This window comes from Neopsephotus bourkii, unplaced genomic scaffold (genome assembly GCF_033783945.1).
Source record: "Neopsephotus bourkii isolate Nb327-2 ecotype Australia unplaced genomic scaffold, CSIRO-AGI_Nbou_v1 NB_281, whole genome shotgun sequence".
NCBI lineage: Eukaryota > Metazoa > Chordata > Aves > Psittaciformes > Psittacidae > Neopsephotus > Neopsephotus bourkii.
In genome coordinates this window covers 1,917,756-1,940,908 of record NW_026900790.1, presented here as the reverse complement: position 1 = coordinate 1,940,908, position 23,153 = coordinate 1,917,756, and the positions used below count along the sequence as shown (strand labels likewise).

Genomic DNA, 23,153 nt, shown 5'->3' with positions numbered 1-23,153 from the left:
CTCCAAGGGAGGTGGTTCATCTGCATTACTACTCACAGTTGTTGTTTCTCCCCGCCCTTGAATAGCCTTCCAACACTGCTACCCTTTGATTTCTCAGCCCCATTTAGATTTGCTCATCACTTCTTCCACTCCAAAGGAATGTGTCATTTCAGTGTTCCCCACCATTAGCTTGTTTTTACAGAAGGGCTGGGTCATATACTTACTTCCTTGTGGTCCATAAAACTTCACAACAAATTCATTGAGTCCTCCTAAGATTGTGACTTCGTGCTTGCTCTCAATACTGATGTATTAAGTAAAGGAAAACATTCTGGCTGGGAAATAAAACCCATTTACTCAGATATGGGTAACTAGAAGCCTGTCAAACCAAAGAGTTTCAACCCAAATCTTCAGATTATGCTACAATGTGCAGTTTAAGCATCTTGACACATGCAAGTGACCACATCACCACAATGACATTAGTGAAAGCCTGTTCTAAGGATAAATAATACATCCCCCTGTGCTGAGCAATCTTGAGATGATTTCTCCCTTCCCTGTCAAGCTGCTCAGTGTTTTCCATCTACTTAGCTTAAACTCTGATTTAAGAGGACAATGAGCCACTGTCAGAGGCATACCTGACACATATTTGGACTGTGGAAAGGAGCTAAAAGTCTAGAACTAGCCCCAAAGCCTCACCACACACAGACATGAACCAACCCAAGAGGCAAGGCTTGGAGGTGAGGTCTCAGACCTCTCTCCAGTGCTCAGGAGCTGAGCCACAAAGCACAAACCACTCACATGAAACCTTTCCTCTCCTGCCCCGATGAGAGGAGCAGAACTGTGCTCTGACAAACGCAAGAGCTGATGAATTCAATTCTCCTTGGCTGCCTTTGGTGCTGTCAGATGGTCTCCCGCAGCTACGATGCAAATGATGGCAATCTCATGTTAATCTGACTTTGTGAGACCAAAAACCTCCGTGTCTTTGGAGACGTGGCAGAAGGGTGAGATTATGAGGCACAGTGTGAGAAGAACAAGTGTATTTCTCAACACTGAAAGGCAAGAATCAAAGCAGCAGTGCTTTGGGAAGAAGGGAATATGAACAGAGAGGCAAGAAATCTTCATTTCAAGTAAGGCTCAGTTAAGACAATTAAAGGTGATGTTTCAGCACCTGAGCTTGCTGAAGAATTCTGCTCTAAATTAGGGTTAATGGATTGTGAATAATATCCTACAGCAATTGCCTTTAATCAATAATCTCAATATGAATTATGAGAGAAGCATCAGAAAAAACACAGAGCAGGAAGAAAATCAAAGGTTTATTCCCACCTGAACTTCAGGCTGCAGCAGTACTGCCTCTGTTTGAGGGAAGGGAGCAAGAACAGAGAATATCAAGCATGAGATCCTTCACATCACAGCAGTGAGCTTGGCAGAAACACTCAGGCTAAGAGGAACTGAAGGCAGGTTCCCTTTAACAACCAAGACTTTTCACTCTGATGCAAAAGGTTTTCTGCTTTCAAGTCACAAGATTTGCCCACAAAGCTCTACCCTGCGTGCCTTCACTCACTTAAATATTCCTGATCCATCAGAATGTAACTGCCCAGGACCTACTCCTAGGAGCAAATCTCAGCTCAGGCCTATCCCTGAACTCACATGATGATCTATAAAATCTGCTTAAGGTGCGTCACAAACTAAGAGGAGAGGCTTCTGTATCCCAAAGTGCCAATTCGATCCCAGCAGTCTCTGTGTGTGCTCCTCAGGATTTATTACAGTTCCTCAAGTACAATGGCTCCCAGATTGGATGGAGTTTTCCCACAGTGCCAGCTCCAAGAGAGTTTGGATGCAACAACCTCCTTCTTCCCCTCATTCTCATGGGGAGGGAAAAGAGCTTACAGTGGTTTGGTTTGGCTCAAGAGTTGTCTTGGTTCAGCATAAGCTCCTCTGCCCTATAGTGAAACGGCAGCAAGTACCTAGCAGTAACCCAAGAGCAGCTCACAAAGGGCAAATCCATGCCTAAATGCCCCAAATGCAAGTCATTTCTCTCCCTAAAAGCCAACAGGCATCTCTGGGAAAAGCTCCATCCCTCCAGGTTTGCAGAGAGGAGCTTAGTGTTATATATACAACCAAGTATTGCAGTGTGCTTCAGACCTGGCCTTAAGGGACACTGGTCACCAGATCATGTCAGCCAGTGCTACGATAGTAGGTTTTAAATATAGGTTCAACTGAGGTTAAAATGTACACACTCATCTAAGGGATAACTACTCCAGGTTGAGAAACGGGCTCTTACACAAACGTTTAGTGCTAAGTATGATAACACAGCAGCCCCATGGATCAGGTTAAATACAAATGGTTTTACTTAGGACTAAATCAAGTCCTACTTAATAAAAACCAGCTCTCTCAGCCTGGTTTTCAGAGCCAGCTCCTGAGCAGCTGAAGGCTGTAATGCTCTGCAAGTTAACACTGACCATAAATTAAAGCAGAGCTTTCTGCACTCAGGCTCACTCCTGGTGTTCCCAACTTCAGGAGACTATTAGTAAGCAACGTGGTGCCATATTTGATTACTGGCCCTGCTGTGGCAAGGGCCTAAAAGTCCTACAAAATACCCCAATGAAGTAGTAAATGAGTTAAGTTGGCAAAAGGGAAATGTATTGGGATGCAGATGGGAGGTTTGGGAACGACCACATTGTTTACTGACATGATACAAGAGATTAAGGACAAACAAAGTGACTTTCAGCAATAAAGCTCTTGTATCTACACAGGGGAAGTTCTCTGGAAATGCATTAGCAGAAATGAGGTAGCCAGGGAAGTCCTTTTTTCCAGGGCACAAGGTGAATTCCATGTGCCAGCATCTCAAAATCCCACTAACAAAGTGATTGAGAGCACTAGTCAGGGAAGTACATGGAGCAATTCAGAAAGAACAACATTTACACCCTATGAGCTCCTTCCATCTCCAAGAAGTCTTCACAAAAGGAAGCCCTTGGGACTCCAGGAAGACCAGGAACCAGAGGCAGAGCTCAAGTTTTCCCCATCCCACAAAGCCAGAGAGGAGACTCTCTAACAACACAAGAGAAGAGCACAGAGGAACAGCAGAAGGGACTTGACAAGTTCAGAGGACTCCAATCCTGATCCCAGAGAAAGCTCTACCACCAAAGCTCATGGTATGTATCTGAGTAAAGAACACAGGCTCCGACCCAACAATTTTCTCAGCTCCAATATTTTCCATAATCCCAAATGAATCCCATTCCAAACACGTTTCAAACAGCAGTAAATCAACTGTCTCAGATCCAAGAGCTGCCAGTTTGGAGACCCACAAAACTTAAGGAACCCAGTTGTGCCTAGGGCACAACGAACTTCCCTTCCCTAGACTTCAAAGTTCTCCATTCCAGTGGCAATCCAGTGGTTCATACTGGTATGAGCAGTCTGTCTTATTTCCACAGCAGGACATGAACTACACTGTGTGTATACGGGGTCAAAATCAGAGCTACAAATCCAGCCTGTAACACATCACAAGTGCTAAAATGTTTAACAAAACCACAGCCAAATCCCTTTCAGGATGAGTCCAGTGACTTCTGGCCTTGCTGCTTTTATCTCCTTATCATCTCAGGATGCTAATTTGACCTGGTGTCAGATACAGCCAGTGTAGAAGTCAAGGGAAAAGAGGAAAATTGGGATACAAGTCAGGTTTCTAATGAATTAGAAGTTCAAAAGCCTTACCTTAACACCAAAGGAGTCCCGAGGACCTGAAGGTAAATTATCTTAGTCCCAAGGCTCTTAACGAGAATTTCAGTGACAGCAAGTGTTGAAAATATTTGGATGCTGATATGGAAAGCAAGCTTCTTTTACAGTATCAGTTCAGAAGGGGTTGCTAGGAGAGAGACAGGAGGGAATTTTCTGCAGCTGATTACAGGCTCCCTATATAGTGCCTGAAATGTGCCAGAAGCGCAAAGGCCAACGGTGGCACGTATTAGCATTACAGTAACATCCACAGCCCCCTATCAAGATCAAGGCTCTATTGTTCAGGCTTGAGCTCGTAGGAAATTGTTTCTTCAGCGAGAAAGAGAAGTGATTTAAAGCATTTTGCCTATTCTGCTTTGGGACAAAACCCTTTCAAATGTGGAGTGTGAGAGACTGCCCAACCATCAGTCAGAAAGAGAGTGGCCACTGTAGATTTGCCTGTTCCAGGGATGAGTTCCCATTCCCTCATCCTTGTGCAGGGCCACCCACCACTGTACAGCTGGATCTCCCTTGTAGTAATAAAAAAGATAATGGTAGGACACAACTTCACACCCAGATCTCCCCAGATCCCAGCTGGATATCACACCCAACAGATACAGGTCTGTTTGCAGGGTTGAGTGGCTTTTTCCTGGCCTGCAAAACAACTCCAACAAACCCTTCATTAAGTTCCTTTTAAATTAATCTAAGTTATAAGCTTGGATACATCAGTTTTTCAGCTAAAAATACTTCCCTGGCAACATTCGTGCAAGCCTAGGGCCATGAGCACCTTGCCCTAAGCACAAAGAGGCAGACAGAGGAGAAAGGGAATGCCCGAGGGAAAAATAAAGTTGTATATTTATGTGTGCGCATCTCAAAGTCACAGACAGGTCAATGGTCATTACCAGAAAGCAAGTTTCTACCTTCTAGGATCTTTGCCATGCTTTCTGCTACTTAGAGGCTTGGTTACAGCTATTCTTTCAGATTAAGAGCCTCATCAAATAAAACACTCCGAATTTGAGGGAAAAACCGGAAGACCACACTTACGTATCTTTAAAATATAAACAGGATCCCAGACTGGTTTGGGTTGGAAGGGACTTAAAGCTCATCCAGCTCCAACCCCTTGCCACAGGCAGGGACACCTTCCACTGGAGCAGCTTGCTCCAAGCCCCTGTGTCCAACCTGGCCTTGAACACTGCCAGGGATGGGGCAGCCACAGCTTCTCTGGGCACCCTGTGCCAGCGCCTCAGCACCCTCACAGGGAAGAGCTTCTGCCTTAGATCCAATCTAAACTTCCCCTGTTTCAGTTTGAACCCATCACCCCTTGTCCTATCACTCCATCCCCTCTCCAGCATCCTTGGAGCCCCCTTCAGACACTGGAAGCTGCTCTGAGGTCTCCACGCAGCTTCTCTTCTCCAGGCTGAACAGCCCCAGTGTTCTCAGCCTGTCTCCATACAGGAGGTGCTCCAGCCCCTGATCATCCTTGTGGCCTCCTCTGGACTTGCTCCAACAGCTCCATGTCCTTCTTATGTTGAGGACACCAGAACTGCACACAGTGCTGTAAGCAGTGTCTCACAAGAGTAGAGGGGTAGGATCACCTCCTTTTGGGATGCAGCCCAATATAATCAGCTCCACCACCTGAGCAGCTGAGAACCCATCTCTGAGAAAATAATCAGCTGTATTTTGTGACAAAGGGCGTTTTAAAATGAGATTAATACAGCTGATCTTTTCCTTTGTGATGAGCTTTGCAGGCAGTGAGTGCCACTCCAGCTGCTCATGGTTCAGACAGCACTGCTCTGCTTCTTTAAGGCATCAGAGGTGCGAATCCTGAAGTATTTACAAGCAGAGATTTGCAACATAAACAGCCTCTACTATTGGGACTGATGGTTATTCTGCTTACTTTCTTACAAAGGCAGTGCGTTACGCTGTAAGAAACACGCAACCTGCAGTCATCTGTAAGGAGCTTTACGATCATGCAGCGTTTCTGGTTCTGCTGACATGCGGGCAGCAAGAGGGCAGGTTCAGCTCCATCACCTCCCTGCCTCCAAACCTTCCTCACCTCCTCCAAACTCCCTGGTACAAGTTACCTGAGGTGCCAGTTGTGCACATGAAACTGCAGCCAGCATCTGCACTTTGATGCTTTGAGCATTAGGAATATATATTCTTATTTTCCCCATGTGAAACTCCCTATCCTTTACTCACATTTCATGTTCTCCACGCTCTCCTGTCTATCCCTGCAGCACACCAGAAGAAAGGACACTTAGAAGTGGAAAAGGTTATAAAGAACAAAAAGCTCTCGTGATTTCTTTGAGCAAGAAGAGGCAGCACTTTTTAGTCACCCTGTTTGTAGCAAATTTCTTGAGAAGTCCAGGCTAAACCCATTCAGACTATTAAAATCCATGGATTTTCCCCCAAGCTAGTGATTCCCCTTGCTACAGGGCACCCCTCACAATTTCCAGCTTTAAGCAAAGGGGTTTTCCAGCACCAGAAATAGGTTCACTATTTGCCAAGGCTGCTGGGTTGCACAGTTTCTCATGTTGGCATCCACAGCCCCATGCTCCCTGCACCAGCTCCAAGAAGGGAAGACACAACGGGAGCAACCTTCCGTTTATCTTCACATCCTTGGGGAAAATCTCAGCCTTTCTTCATCTGAACTGGGCTTGCCCAGGAATTCCACAGCTTTAGAAGACATAAAACTCAAATCCTATAGTGTAAGGGAAGCAAATCACTCACAGGCAGTTGCGGACAGCTCTGAAGACATCCAGCTTTTCCATCCCTTCACTCTCCTGCTGCAAACCAGTGGCTGCATTACACAGAGATGGTTTCACTCCTTACAAGCCGATGGCCAGTTATGATTGCAGCTGAAAATGCTCTGAAAGCAGGGACTAATGAATGAATAACTGCACAGCAACCTGGGCTTGGTTGCTGAGGTTTTGTTTTGTTGTACACAAGAGTTTTCTTGTTAGAAATACAGTTTTGCTTTAAAAAAGCCCCCAAACTTACTCCCTGCTCAACCAGCTTTTAACTGAGATAAAGAATCCCAAAAGAGCATCCTTAAGTTATTCTGCACACACCCTTCCCCATTTCACATCGAATCTCCCTGGTCATAGCAAGCCCATCAAAAGGCACTTTCCTGCTGCAGGGTGCTGAAGGGTAACCTTGTGGATGCTACGAGGGTTTTGAGGAGAAGGAACTGCTGCTCCAGCAAACCCTCCAGCTTGGCTTGCTTTCTTTGGAGCTCTTGATGATTTAAGTCTGGCCATTCTCCACCAGCTTTGTGCCAAGAAACTGGAGTAATAAAAGGCAGAAGGAAAAGCCAGCCTTCCCCAGAAGACAGTTTGCATACGAGGTGCCTGCTATGAATGATTAGAAGCTAAGTTAGCATTTTCCTTACACTGAAGGTTTCCAACCTGGTCTTCCCTCTCCAGAAATGAAGGGAACCACCAGAAGACAACAAGGTGTATCTCATACCATGCTGGATTGAGTAATACCACTCTTGTCCTTCAGAAAACAAATGAATTCATTGTCCTCCCCGGTTCCATGTTGTTCCCTTGAGAAGTTCCAACTTGTTCAGAAAAAGATAGCAGACAGATAGGGTTGTGCCACAGAGAAAATAAACTGGAATAAATGTGTTTAAAACCCATTCTCAAGCTGGAGACCCTCTGAATGGGTCAACATTTAATTGCAGTGGTGGCTCCAAAAGCTCCTTCACAATCAGGGTCATTCTGATAGCAGGTAAGTGCTGCAGCAGTGCTGATTCCTGTGCAATCCATTTTCATGTACAGACAAGGAAGAACACAACATGTACAAGCATCAGGCCCTGGTTTTACCAAGTATTGTTAGCCAGTGCCAGCAGCAGCATGTTGGAAGGAAACAGCTTGAAATCACTCAGAACTCTGAGTTGCACAAGGATTGCTGAGGTGCTGCTTGAGAAAGGCAGGGAAATGCATTAGGCAAGGTCAGAAGAAACTGGCACATGAGGCTTTTATGCATGAAAGGAAGGGACTGGACTTGATGAAAGGGAGGTTGAATGATGTTGTGATCAGTATAGCTTAACGGATGCGCTGGTGTGTGACCATAACATTGTGTTGCCTCCACAAGCACAAGATTTCTCTGACTCTCAGTAAAAGACAGACAAGGATCCAAGAGAATTCCAGTGCAATTAGTCCATAATTATAAGCAACTCTCAATGAGCAAACTCCTTAAATGGATCCTACCTGGAAATGAGTTTGAGGAAGGCATCCCACCAGAAAGAACTAGCAAGGAAGACAATGTGCAGAGCCATGATGCAGGAGCGTAAGGCCACGTGCGTCCCTGGGATAACAGGAGAGGTGGCAATGTCCAATGGCACGACTGCACTGGTCTCCTTTGGCCTGAAGAGTTCAATACAGGCTGTTCACCTGATGTGAACAAAGTGGAAATAACCTCATATTCTCAGTCAGCACCAAGCCAGAAGCCACTGAATTCACGACATTAAAGTCAGTCATGGGTGAAGCCACAGTCAGATCCAGAAGCACTGAAGATGACAGCTGTAGTAGTTTACATGGCCATACATCTGTCTCTGAGCTAAACCACTAGATGTAATATTTACATAACTACAGCTCCCATCAAGAGGAGTTTGTTACCATGGTGATTGTACATCCTGCTGGAAACTATTTCATTGCTAATAAGAAACTTCTCAAACAAGGGAGAAATTTCAAGTGTGTTTTCAGTGAAACATCAGGAGGAGAAAATCCAACCATTTCTTTTCCCAGTTGTGTTGGGTAACGCTGATTTCCTCTTTGTGAGGACTGAAGAAGTGCCACAATGCTTCTGAAAGAGAAACTGTGGTTGTAAAGCCACAGAATTGAGAGCGTGACCTCAAACGTGTGCTAAATCGGAGGCTGCATGTCAGGTCTAACAGTGCTTTGCGGGCTGTGCCCCATCACATGCTTTACAAGAACATTGTTCAAAGCAAAGTGCTTTCAAATACTTCCCTAATTCAGGCTTCCCAGAGACCTCGATTACTTTAAGATGTGGCCTCTTCCCTCAAGTGAAGTTTTAGGTTTCTATAGACTTTACTGAAATGCTTTTTCATTCCAAGAAAGCTCCACAGTCATTTAGAAACTGCAAGCACGTTAATCTACCTCAGCGACATAAAACCCCAAAGTACAACCAACCACCTCCTCGAACTGTGAAGCCCTAGGGACAGGACATGTTTGTAGTCACAGCACACAGATGCATGGAAGGGTAGCAGCAGAGAGAGTTTTTAGCTAGGAAAACACATCTAGAAGCACCTCAAGTTCTTGATTTTAAGCAAGATAAAGAGTTTAATGGGGGGGAGGAGAAAGGATTTTCATTCTGCTAAATCCACAGTTATATTCTCTTGAATATAAGCTTAATATTAACATGCTTTGACACACAGAAGTTACCAGTTACAGAAACAGTCTCCATTCTCTTTGCTCCCCTTTACCAGGATCTTTCCTTGCCTCCAAAGGCTGCAGAGACCCAGTTAACAGATGCTGATACACTGCATCGTCTTGAGCTACATCCTAACACTGAATTAACAAAGTGTTAAATATGGGAATCCTGAGCACTGCTTTAATAAACACTCCACAGCAGGATGCCTCTCCAACAAAAATCCTGAAGTCCTCTCTGGAAGAGGATGTGCACAAACTTAACCTTGAACTATTAAAGTATCACGGGGCGGAGGAAACAAAGTCCCATCTAGGGTCCTGCTCCCTTGAATCAGGGTAGCACATCACATCAGCTCTCCATGGCCTGCCAGGACTGAAATTCAGTGGGATTTTCCCCCTTTTTCTTGTGTACAGGCACAATGGAGGTGAGACTCACCAGGAAGTGCTGGTTTAGCACAAAACCCCTGGCAACACACCAAGAACTGGTCCATGTGATAAGCATATGTGATGAGAGCAAGTCAGTTAGTCTCTGGGGCTGCCTTTCTGACAAGTACAAAAGGGTCTGGCAACGTGACTGGAAAGATAGCTGTGGGGCACCTACTGGGATGTATCGCCTCTGATGGCTTTAAAATGGGATCTATAGAAGAGGTTTTGCTTTGCTGACCTTTGCTATAAACCTCATGGAGCCAAAAGCTGAAGCAGAGCATCTGAAACATCAGAGCAGAACCAAAAGGCAGAGCTGCTCCATAAGTACCTCTGCAATAAGGATATGGAGCTACCTACAGCATAGGAGTTCCTCCATCCCCACACCAGCAGTTGTAAGAGAACCTGGAAATGGTTCTGATTCCAGGACTAAGGAATGAGTTTGTACCTGCTGGAAACAGGAGCTCCTCATCACTCTGTCCTTCTGCTTCTGGTCTAGGAGCTTGTTGTAGCACATCTGCTCTGGGTTCATTATCCCCCTTCCACCTCAGGTGCCTGATGAGGCACATCACTTATCTGAAGACAGAGCCCAGGGCAGTTTTACACATTAGCCATCCCAATTTATGTCCACAGCTTCCTGAGAGCTGCAGGAATAACACTTGCCTCAAGGTTTCCTGCAGGAATAACGACACATGAAGTTTGTTACGTGGCTCAAAATCCACCACAGTCAATTTAAAGCTGAACTTTGTAATTAGGTTTTACACAAATCACCATGAGAAAATGAACACTATCAATGTAAATCCTACTGTTAGAGCCAGCTTTTTGACTGGGTTATGGAGCTTTGGGAAGGCGAAGGCAGTCTTTGCTTATACTTAGTTAAACACAGCTGAAACAGAAGATTCCTTGACATCATCTGGTTGCTCACCATTATAGGACCAAGGAACACCACAACAACTACACTAAAACCCAATTAACACAATTTAGTCGTTAGTGGGTGCAGCTGCATGAGAAGAGGGATTTTGCCCCCCAGTTTGAAGTTATCTCCTCCTTCAGAGATAAGCTGGGCAAAGCCACAAAACCGAAGGCTTCCATCACTGCAGAACAAAGCAGGCTGGTGCTGACCTCCACCAGATGCTCTGAATTACAGGTGACCCCAGGCAGAGTTTCAAAGACACACATTTATCACAGCCCTCTTTAATACAGGAGAATTAAGCAGACTTGACACACTTGAAGGCATTCTGGATGACAGCATTCCTAATGCACAGAAAACCCCCCAATTAACCACTGTGCTACTGCTAAGTAAAGAGAATCCTGCAATAACCAAGGAAGTTAAAATAAAGGAGAGCTCGGAACTGCCAAGCCAGAGCTCTGTTCCAGCAGCCTTGAAACGTTCCCTTGTACTGTCACAGTGACTTATTTCCCCCTTTACTCATCTCTGCCACCCTGACAGTTTTAGCAGGGATGTGGGGCTTGAAAGGAAGGAGGTGGGAACATCCCCTGCTCGAGATGTATTTTAAGGTTAATGAGAATGTGCTTCTCCCTTTCACTCTGAGCATGCGTTGTTCCTACCCCTGAACCTACTCAGAGCATCCAGAGCTCAGCAATCCACAACTTTTGGGATATGGAGGCAGCCAACTGACACACAGGCAACCGAAAACTGGACAGGCTTTCCCTCTCGACCACCTGGAGACCCTACATGGGACTCAACCCCATCATCCACAAGCTGAGAAGCTCCATGTCCTATTACTAGTTCAGCAAACTGCCTGGGGGCTTCCTCACAGCTCCCTCTCCACTTCAAACAGTATTGTTAAGGAACTTGATAGCTCAAAATATGATCGAATTTAAGTAAACCACAGCCTGCTTCACAACAAGAGACAGTTCTCCACTGCTACATCGTATATGTTTCAACACAAGGTGGGCTCAGACCAAACAACCATTCTATAACAATAGGGAAGTTTATTCCTGTCTCTCATCTCCTGCTGGCTGCTTTAACTCTGGCACCATCAGTTCATAAACATCAGCCTGAAGTGGCTTACATACAAAATAAACCAGTTTTTATAAGACAGAATAAACAGGCAGGCACACAACTGAGCTTGAGGCACTGGCACAGGGTGCCCAGAGAAGCTGTGGCTGCCCCATCCCTAGCAGTGTTCAAGGCCAGGTTGGACACAGGGGCTTGGAGCAAGCTGCTCTAGTGGAAGGGGTCCCTGCCCGTGGCAGGGGTTGGGACTGGAGGAGCTTTAAGGTCCCTTCCAACCCAAACCATTCCATGGTTCTTTGCAAACAAACCTCAGTGGTGTCCCTGCTCTGTGTGTTCAAAAGGAAAAGCAGGCAGGGATTTCACTCCTCATCTTCAGCAGATGTGTGACTGGCTGTGGGGCACAGCCCAAGCAGACAGCACAGGAACAAGGACCAGGGTTGGATACAAAGCCTCACACTGATTCATGCACTAAATATAACCAGTCTGGTAATGACCTAAAACCAGTTGATGTGGGTTTCTGTGACACATGTGGCAGTCTGCTCAGCTCCACTGAGCTCCTTGGAGAAGAATATGCACACTGCAAAGTCCTGATGCCTTCTGGGTGACTTCAGGAGAACCAAATGGTAAGAAGTAGTTGATTCACATTTACATACAACAGCTTTGAGCCAAGAGGGTTCAGCTTTTGATCCATCCTATATCTTGCAAGAATTAGGGGAATATTCCCCCCCCTTCCTAGGTGTTTTCCATGCTCTTGACCACAGTTTGTGTGTTTTAAAGGAAAACCAGCAGGAGAAAACTACCACCAGTGGCAAGGCACACACTTCCAGAAGCATATAACTTGCCAACTCAGAACCTTCTTTCTTTTAAGGGGCTTTTCTCCTGTTTGAAGCACCTTGAAAAGGAGAATAAAAGCCTTCAGTATCATACACCTGACTGGGCAGCCTTCTGGGTGCTCACAGCAACAGATCCCCAGCTGCTAAGTTAAATAAAACAAAACCTACCAAGGACTATGAAGCTCACCTATTCTAAGACTCACTTCTTGTGCTTTCCAAGTCTGCAGACAACTGGTGAGACAGAACTGCACACAGGATATCCTGAAGTGTCATAATTACACAGAACTTCAGGTAGCAGTGAAGAAATCTGTGATTTTTGGAAGCCAAGACAAACAGAGGGCAATTTAAGGGTTCACTTTCTGCTGAGCTGGACATTCTGAGACAAAAAGACACTAATGCAGCTCCTGACGCTGAAGAATCCTGCTGCACCCCAGCCACACCAAGCAGAAGGGCCTTGCAAACAGACAAACTGAAGTCCAAAACCAAAGGGAACTACATCAAATGCAATACTCACCAGAGGACCAAAACCTTTGGCTCTAATGAGACAGAGATGCTGGTTCAGCCTCAAACCAGCCGGTTATAACATGAGCTGTTCTCATACCCCATCCCCACTTACACAACCAACTCCAGAGCAAAACTAATGCAGGAAAACCACTTGTAAGGCCCTGAAGCCACATGCACAACGGCGAGAAGAGGCACCAGCAGCACCTCTCTCGAGGCACCTTTGCATGACAACCTCAAATCACCTCCACTAGAATCCTCACGCAGTCAAAACCCCACAAAGCACATTTCATGCTATGACTGAACAGGCAAATCTATGCTTAACCCTGACTCTTCTCTGATGCATCCCACTGAAGTGAGGAGTGTTTCTTCCTTTTCAGAGAACTGACATTTCAAAAGCTACAGCAGGTCAGAGAGAAGGGACAAACCTTCAGCAAGCAGAAGATGAGGCAATGGACCTGTAAGGATCTGCACAAATCAATGTGCATCTGCTGGAAGCAATGCAAAGCAGTTCAGTGAGAGCAACTCTCCTGGTGACATTTGATCTCTGCATCCCACTGCAAGAATCTAATCCTTTAGCTTCAATGTACACCAAGAACCAAACATACCCCTCTCATAAGCAATCTATATCCTAAATCTGTAAAATTCATCTTAGCAGCAGAGGATGGGCACTGGTTTAAGTGTCCAGGGGTCAATAAGCTCTGTAAGGCTGACCATCGAGTCCATTGCAGTGGGTCAGCAAATTTCCTTCTCTGTTTCCGAGCACATGCACATCTGTGGGATGCTTTGAAATGCAAAGCAGTGCCTTCTCAGGGATGCAGGGGCTTCACGCTATGAACACATTACTGCTAATCAGGTCAGGTTTACAGTGGGTTTTGTTTCACTTGGCCAGATGTGAGTCTCAGTATTATGCTAAGGAAATTCGAGTGGTGACCAATAACTAAAAGAGGGTTTGCAGTTTAAATGACCTGCCGAAACCACAGGGGGCTATTCCTTCAGTCTTGCTCTTAACCACAAGTAGTGAGCTGAGATCTTCAGCCCTACCCCAGTCACAGGTGCTGGAGCTCTTCAATGTGTGGAAATGCACTGCTCTGCTTTAGCAGAGTTAGCAGAGCACAACTATTTACTGACCAAATCTCCTTTTGGAGCCAAACAAGGCAAGTGTTTAAACTTACCTTTTCATAGCAACTTTCTAGTCACACTGCCAATATCAAACAAAAGAAATCATGGCAGAAACCATGAAGTAAGGATTAGGACTAACTTATCACTGTCTCAGCAGTTGCAAGCACGCCAGGATCTGTTTAAATCCAAGACCTTGGAGCTTTACACAGAAAACAGGAGTTCATTCTGGTGTCCCCACATTTGAAACCAGTGTGAAGCAGCACTAAGCTCCCTTACAGGGTGCAGTCACTCCTATGAGGCAGAAGAAGGGTGAGCTAACACCTCCCCACATACCTTCCCTTTCAAGGAACACAGACGCCGGTGCTGGGTTACAGAGATCTGATTTCTGACATCTCAACTTTTCAACTGAGTGGTGTGTCCCCCCCTCCCAGTCTCTCAAAACCACATTCTCCCTCTTGGGATCTAAGCTTACCCCAATTACCGGGCAGGGATTCCTCCCCTAGGCCAGGAGGATTGAGTTACCTACAGTGGCAGGCCTGTTAAAAAGAACGCTCATCGTTTGGCTTCCTTCTTTTCACTCCTTCCCTCATTTCACAACTGACACAGGGGTAGGCTGGAAGCCTTAAAAGAAAAAGAAAGGTGAATAAAGTAGGAGGTGCCTTCCAGAGTAGGTCAGTATAACCACGCTGAGTCACGTCACAGCTGGATTTGACAATGCCAGAGTGCATGCTTCACTCCTGGAAGGGTTGTTGCTTTATTTCACCCCTGCTTAGTTCACCATCCCATCATACAAATTGGAGGATTACAAAGCAAAGACACCACCTTTTCCTTTTTTAAGGAAATCATGTCATTCTTGTCCAAGCAAACTGTAACTGCCACAGCCAAGCATGAAGTAGATGCCTTCAGGAAGCATCAGAACACACCACTATGGAGGACTGCTCCCAGGTACCATTGACACAGACACATCTCACGCAGAACATGAGCTCAGCATGAAAGCAGCTCAGTTGTTGAGGTTTCAAGCTTGCTGCTATGTGAAACTAGCACTCTGCACACATTCAGCTGGGTTGGCTTTGAAGATTGGAGGGGGAAGGTCAGTGGGTTTGAATTAATGGTATTAGCTGGAAGAAGAACAGAACTGGTTTCATTTGCCTTCAGCAGAGTGGAGGGTGTAACAGAGCATTCACTTCCACCAGCTCCCCCCAGTGAAGCAGCTTTCATTAAATGTAGCATCAGGGAGAAACCTCTCCCCATCTCTAAAAAGAAAGAAAAAGGAAAAAAAAGAGAGGGGTTCTGTGTGATAAAAAGGTCTTTCCCCAAACAAAACAGCTTGGGAACAGCCAGGACACAAAGGCAAGTTTTGGACTTCAACTATCACCAACTCCAGGCCATGTTCTTCTACTCCAGGTTTCAAAAGCATCAGGTTCCTCTCAGTGCAGATCTCCTGAGGCTGATCCTCTGTTTTAAAAAGCCAAGAGTCCCCTTCCCCAAATGCATTTAAAAGCCAAACCTGGTTCTCTTCAAAATAAAAAGATCTGGCTGCAAACCATTCACACTTGACTGAGCAAGACTTAAAGGAGCAGCTTCATTTGCCCCTAAAACCAAGCTTACTTGGTCTTAACTCTTCACCCACGTCCACACTGGTGACTGAATAGGTTCTATGGATTTAAACCACCATTTTGATCCAAAAACACCTTGAAGAGCAAAAGGATTTTCAACCTCTGCTTAGACCTCGGCAAACAACCTGGGTTTTTGTCCTCACCCAGCTTTCCTGCTGCAGAGGAACAGGTGTCCCATCTGACTACGTTCCTGCCCTGCTTTGCAGCTCCAGAGCACGCCTGGTCCTGCCACCATGAAGCCAGACCAAAGCAGCAAAGCCCACCAAGAACAACCAGAGTGCTCAAGTTAACAATTTATCCATCTTTCCAACTCTGCATCTATTAATCTACAACACCAGAGGTTAATCAGGGACACTCAGGCCTGCTTTAGCACCACACAATGATTTCTACCTTCTTCAGGGGGTGTGCTTGGTAACTGCACAAATACCTGATCCTATCTCAAATCCAGTTTGGATTTCCAGTCAGAATCTCAATCTTTACAGCCTGTCAAAGTGTGCCTCCAGTGCAAACACGCTTAACCTTACCTTTCAATGTCATACCTTGCTCAGGGGCCAGGAGCAGGCAGGCTGGACACTATTCATCCTCTCTCAATACCAGTGATTCATTATTCATAGCACCACCTCATCCTTTCTTCTTCACCTCCGTTCCAACATAGTCCAGCCCAATGCAGTCATTATAAAAGGTCCACAGACGACTGACTGGAAACAATCAGCAGTTACACAGAGAGTATGAAGGCAGCAATGATTTGCACGTCTATAATTCACATGCACAGTCCCCCATCACTGCTCTCGCAGGAGAAAAGAGCTCAAGGCCAGGTAAAAAACCCTCCAGAATTTGGGAATAATGCAAAATGTATCTAACAACCAACTGTCAGCTTTTAACCTCAACCTTTCACAAGGGATGACAAATGCCTCCAGGGTTAAGCTCCCCTAAAGGGCAGCAACTGTCAAACGCAGCCTTTTCTTAATGAAAACATGAAGACAAATGGGAAATGTTCATTTTTAAGGGAGCAGCCACCCCCAAATGAAAGGCAGCTACAGGCAGACAGTGCAAAATGCTACAGAATAATCCACCCAATCACTCTATTGGTATAATCTCCAAGAAAATACGTGCTGCTGCTTTCTTCTAGCATTTAATCCCAGGAAAGCATGCACCAGGGAAATGCAATCATTGCTGGAAAGCTTGGGAATGCTCGAAAATGGTTATCCCTTCCTGCCACTGAGTCACTGCTATCTGGAAGTCTACTCCACCTGCCATGCTTTCCTGTCCACGGCTCATGCAGAATACACAGGCACGCTCCACAATTCCCAGGTTAAAAGGGATTGGAGTCGACAGACCACCACGACCTCTGTTTAAAACCAATACCCACAGATCCAGCCCTCTACCTGATTTGAAACACCTAATGCCAAGAAAATGGACTGTGAGTGATTTGGCTTCTCTTGGAAGGTTGAATCAATTTGCTTCAGGGAATAAGGCAAATGATTTAAGACTAAAGGACAGCTCTTGGAAGCTGCAGTGGTTAACAAAAAATAGAGTATCTCAGTCCTGAAGCCGGGAGTGAATCCAGACCTGGTACCAGCCCCAGTGTGCAGAGCATCATTAATGGTTACACAAAACCAAGCTGTGAAATCACCTTTTCCCAAGAGACTAAATCCACCTTCAATCTCAGACAGATGATTACCAGACAGGAACTGGAAAAAGATGGAGACTGAAGATGAGGAAGGAGATAGGATTTAGAGGTGAGTGCTCATAAGGGACAGGAGAGGGAAAAGCCTGGCAAAGACTAAGCAGAGAATCGCCTTAGCAATGAGGAAATGAGTCTTTGTACCTCCCTGCAAGAGCTGAGCAGTATTCCAAGCGTATCAGCCTCAAGGAAGAGACAATTCTGAACATTCCAAGAAGGTGGAAAAAAGGAATGAAGAATTAGTGTGGGGGGCAAGTGAGAACCACATGGCTCTGCCAGGAATAAAACTGACTCAGACCATTTCCCTGGGACGCAGCAGAAGATCCATCACACGGGGTGTTTGCTAACAGTGAGGCCTGCAAGCTGCCAGCTAGGATGCATGACCCAGGAGAAACTAGAGATGGCCAAGGGATGATCCTTCAGTCACACGAGCTCTATTTTGGTGAAGAAACACAAAAAGTGACTCTCTATGTTCGTTATTCCAGGAATACATGGACAAAATCCACAGGGAAATGGAGGGAGGGAAAGGAGGGAAACTGAATGTACACCGTAAGACACACAATGAAACACTCAACTCCTATAGGCACACCCACATACAAAATTCCATTCAATATTAAGAATATATTGTTATAACCTCTCATTTTTTGTGCCAGAATGATGTCCAGAATGGCAGGAGAGCAGAGCAGAGAGTTCAGACAACTCTCCCTCAGCACCACAACCCCTCTAATTTAAGCAGACAGTAAACCAGACAGCTATTTGGCTGGGAACCCATTCCATACAGGAGCTGTCACTTTAACTGTAGCAATTCCCTGCCTTAACAACAACCTGTTATGTGTTTATTATGACTCTGAATAAATCAGGGCTTAAGAAGGGCACCGCGTACCAACAGGTGCTGAGAACATGAAGTTACACTACAACCAGGAATGGCTCTGTGCTGCGAAGGTTTCAGATGCACCCTTCCCTTCCTGACAGCCCAATTCCTACTGCTTTTCCTTGCTTGAGGAAAATAACTGGGGACAAAAGTCTATCAGGACTCTTAATTCAAGCTTTTGCTTCCAACAGGATGGATAAAGGCAGAGGGCTCCAAAAACAGGAGGGAAAAGAAGGGAAAGCCTGTGCAGTGAGTTGTCCTTTGGGAGGGGAGGAAGTCTGCCCAGGGCCACCAATGCAAACCTGGAGCCTCCAAAGAGCAAGCTGCCATCACCTCCTCCCAGCACGATCCAGTGGTGAGGTGTGAGCTCCTCATTCACCCAAACCTCTGGAGGAGGCACTCAGCATCTCATAGGATTTACTCCTCTGGCTTCCAGGTTAGGTCTGCTCAACCTGCTACAGGTAGGCACAAGGTAAGGCAGTGATTAAGTGTGTATTTGAAGGAGCAATTGATGCTCTTCTAAAAACAAAGACAGAAAACACTGTGAAAGAGCACACCTCTGTCTGCTGTGAGCTCGGGAGAGGAAGGAAGCAGCACAACACCGGGCAGCTCCCGCTCACCACTCGGGTACCACAAAGCAAGCATACAGCAACCTCAAGGCTTTGCTTCCAAGCTTTACATCAGATTCTTTATCAGAATAAAAGCACGTAATTTGAATGCCAGTGCACAGAACCAGGACAAAACATGAGCTGTACCTCTGTGAAGCTTAAATGGTCTATTTCTCTGGCAAATGAGACAATGCAGAGCCTCGTCAGGGGGCATCTCCTGCTTAATCCTACCCATGAAGACTTGGAAGAGGGTCTGTGAGACTCACAGCCAGGCTCAAAGGGAACGTTACTGGTTGGTGCTGCTGCTGAGAAATGTTGAACACGTGGGAGTGCACTCACAGAGCTTGCTGGGATTGTAAGATATTGTGATGACACTCAAAAACAATCACCTACTACAAATCCAAGCCTGCCTGGATCACAGCAGAGCTTCAGCACACAAGGCAGAAGAAATATCACCAGACACAGCAGCAGGAAGGAGAGCAGGGACACCATTTTACCAGGCAAGCCACTTGTTCTCCCTCAAACTGTCACTACAAAGAAAGGAGCCTCCACAATTTGTTTAATCAGCAGTTTAGTCATTTGTGCCAGTTGAGCCTTAAGAAATGGGTACCATAAGGATAATCCTAACTGATGACTGTGCTGTATTATTCAGAATACCCAAATCACTGCTCTGAATGTGGGGAATGAGATGGAGAAATAGTTAAAATTACCCAAATGCAGAGTCACACAAAGGCTTTATTTTGCTTACTTTAAATAGGGGCCGGGATGTCAAGCTACAACAGGCTCTCTGCTCCAAGCTGCACCAGATTCATATTCTACAGTTTCATCTCAATGACCAGAGCAATTATATGATTAAGCAGGTGCACTGTGCTTTGAGGTCTGCTCCACAAGCCCCAGCTTCAATAGCCTCCACCATCAAACTGACAAGGCAACAATGGAAGAGTGAACTTACAGTTCCAGCCAAGAGCCCGTCCTTATGGAAGGAGGGGGGGAGAAAAGAATCCAGCTCCCAGCAAAGATGCCACATTCAGCTCTAAAAGCAGCAGGATGACACCCTTGGAAGTTGATATTTAGGCAACAAACATGATTTATCTCAGTTTTAGCTCCAGTTGGTTTGGTTTGGGCAGACTGAGTTTCAAGTTCTCCTCATGGCAGGTACCACTGGATGTTCTGAGCTGTGTTTAACTGAGTTTTATTTATAAGCCACAACCTGTGCCAGCATTCCTGGCTGCTTTGGGGGCAAGAGGAGGGGGGTTCTCCCAGCTCTGCAGCAGGGCTGCTGCCATGTCTTTGTGTGTTTTGAAGTACCACCACACCATTACCCTCATCCCTGGAGACCTCATTAAAACAGAGCCCCAGAAGCAGAGAAAAGCGCAACGTGACATTGGAAAACGTACATTCCGACTTGGAAAAGTTTCCAGAAATGGCTGTCCTTTAGGAAGAAACTCACAAAAAAACCAACAACAAACCACCACCAAAACCCTACCAAAACAAGACATTCCAGTGCACATGCTCTTCCCCTGGGGACAGGCCAAAGAGAACAACGCCACGTGACAGCCCTATTGCTCAACGCCACTCTTGGAAGGTGTTCAAGTCGGATGATAAGTGCGGTGTAAGCCTCCACTGAAGAGAAAAAGGAATTTAGCCCAAGTGTAAACTGTGTCCTACCCTTTGCCTCAGCTGATCCCGGTGGAGCAAACACCGGGGAGTTTTGCAATTACAAAATGCTCCACAGGTAAACTAAGGAGCTTTGTACCTTTATTCTCCTTTAGGATGAGCCTAAAATTAGAATTAGCTCCGTGTATTACATTCCCTGGTATCTCTGAGGCGCGTTACCAACACTCAGCTCTGGTAAACTGGTCGGCACAGGGAGATTCAAATGAAGCTGGGTGCTATTTATAATTCCCTTCATGCACAAAACAGGGTGACACTTCCCTTTTCCAGCTACCATGCTTAAAAATAGAGCCCAGGGGACTACAACCCAGCCAGGAGCTTGTAATCCACCAAAGGAGGAAAATACATCAGCACAGAATAAACTCCCCACCGAGGGGAGGCTGCAGGGAGCTCACCCTGTTCTGTTTGTGTTGCTCCACGGTGCAGAACAATGAACCCCAGGTTGGAACTGCAGCAGGCAAACAGCCCTGTGGGCACTGGGGGTGTCAGGGTGCATCCCTCACCCCCCATGGGATATACACACTGGCTGGGGCACCCCATCAGCCTCCAGCTCGCTCCGCCCCGGCCCCAGTTTCCGGGTAGTAACAGAGCAGCCAATCCGCAGAGTTGTGAGCTCTGCCCGAGGCCTCCTGCCTGCAAACACAGCTCCAAGGCCGAAACTGGGGGGGACCAGGGAGGGGATCCCCCGCTTTGGCACCCCGAAGCTTCCCTCTCTACCTGAGCCTTGAGCTTAAGCGCTTCCCAGAGGGTCCATAGGAAATCCCTGTGCTTCCAAGCAAGCGGGTCTGGAGGTGTTTTGGGGGGGGTATGAAGCTTCCTACAAAACCTTGCTCGCAGGTGGGGTGCAGGCAGTGCCTCCCTATCTCTGGGTACACAAGGGCTGCAGTCCCCTAAGAGGAGAGGGAGGCAGCGTGGCTCCCACTGCAGGCCCTTCCTCAGCCTTTGCACAGCGTTGTGAGCACGATGAGGAGAGAAACAATGAGTGAGTCAGAGTTTCAGCACAGAATCGTCCAGGCGATTATTAAACATCAGTTCAACACATTAACACACACACACACACACACAGAGCTCTGCCCTCCCTCCAGCCCCAGAGAGAGCTGAGCAACCTCTCCCCTTCCCTGCTCACAAAGAGGCATCCACAAAAGGACAGGGACGTGTGAGGATTGAAAATAGGAATAATAAAAAGAGCCCACTCGGCTCCTAAACCTGTCAGAGCAGAAGGCAGCAGCGTTACTCACTCTGGCCATCACCCCCTCCCTGCTCAAAAAGGTAGCTCCTGGCAGGCCATAAATCCATGCCATTATTCTCCATTGGAGACATGAGAAGGGGCTGAAGAGGGAAAGTGGAATGAAAATGGCAGCAAAACGGGGGAAAAGAGATAAAAAGGAAACCCTGCACAACAACAAAACCCTGGGGAGGAGCAGCCTTCAAGTACATTCCTTCAGATGAGCCCCCTCTCCTTTGGTCAGCACTGAGGCCCTGCTCGCTCCCACGTCTCAAGCCAGATCCCGATTTCAGATGAGCTTCCAGAGAGGCAGATTCCCTCGGGAAGCATCTCCGGGAGCTTCGGCCTAGCCTGGGCAGGCGAGGCAAGGGAAGCAGACAAACAAAAAAGGCTGGGGAGGGAGGAGGAGCAGTGAGGAGTCATCTGACACATCCAACTTCCTAAGTTTGTTGTCCGCAGGAGACCGACCGCTCTAACCCTCACCCCTCACAACACCGGGAAGGCGAAGCCTACAGGAACAAGGGAAAAGGCTTGGGAAAGCTGGGGGTTTCTTTTGTCAAGGAGGGAAGGAAAGAGCAGAGTGGAAATGAGCCAGCGTGGGGAGGAATGCCAGGGATTCGGGGCTTTCTACCTACCACCACCCAGCCTGGCTGCTGCTAGGGATCCAGAATGAAGCCACTTGAGGAAAACCTGCTCTTTGTCTCCTAAAATGCTGCAGATTCCAGCTCCAAACCAAACAAAAAGGGGGAAAAGACATAAATAAAGAGAAGGGGGAGGGGAAAGGAGAGCAGCACTGTATCAGGTTGGGCCTCAGCCCCTCTCTAACCCAAACCTCTTCCCATGCTATCCCTAAGACTGGGTTTATTCTACTCCCCTCCCCAAAGAGCTGAATTCCCAACCCTTCTCCCGGTGCGGTGCAGCATCGATCGCGATCGGCATTCGGCAGAGTGTGACATGTGTGTAACTTTAAACCTCTGGATAAAAATAGCTCCCGATTGAAGCACGAGCAGGAGTCATTTCCTATTTGCTTCAAAACAAGGCAAAAAACCCCCATCCGACTACCAAGCAGCAGCTTCGGACAGAGAAAAAGGCTGAACGTCAAACAGAAGTTTCCCTTCGATAAGGCACAAACAGGAGCCGTGTCGCTCCTCCCACCCACTTCCAAAATAACCCCAAATCCAAGTAAGTTTGTTTATCTCGCTCTGGAAACTACATCAAACCTGGTTCTGGACCCCTCAACACCACCAAGACCCAAGTCCTGCTCAGGGAAGATCAAACACATTGAGACAACACAGCTGGGAAACGGTTTTGGGCGACACTTTGGGTATTACGAAGCCTCCCCCCCCTCCTTCCTTTCGGTACCTTGTAAACAAAAAAAACTATTAATAATAGAATCCCAGCACCAAATTCCCAACGATATTTTGCAACGCCACCCACACTCCGGACATGAGAGAAAGAGGATTCGCCACCCTGGGAAGGACCAGGAATCAAAATAAGAAGGAATATAAACAGATTATCATGGAAGAAGTGGAAGAGGA

At 46.5% G+C, this 23,153-nt stretch overlaps 1 protein-coding gene across 1 annotated transcript in view; it reads right to left on the bottom strand.

Annotated features, from left to right (window-relative positions):
- UBE2H (ubiquitin conjugating enzyme E2 H) overlaps positions 1 to 23,153 on the bottom strand; it is a 50,596-nt gene that overhangs the window by 26,548 nt on the left and 895 nt on the right. Inside the window, exon 2 of the mRNA XM_061346875.1 lies at positions 204 to 280. Coding sequence (XP_061202859.1) covers positions 204 to 280 — 77 coding nt within the window. The remainder of the gene's footprint in view (positions 1 to 203; positions 281 to 23,153) is intronic.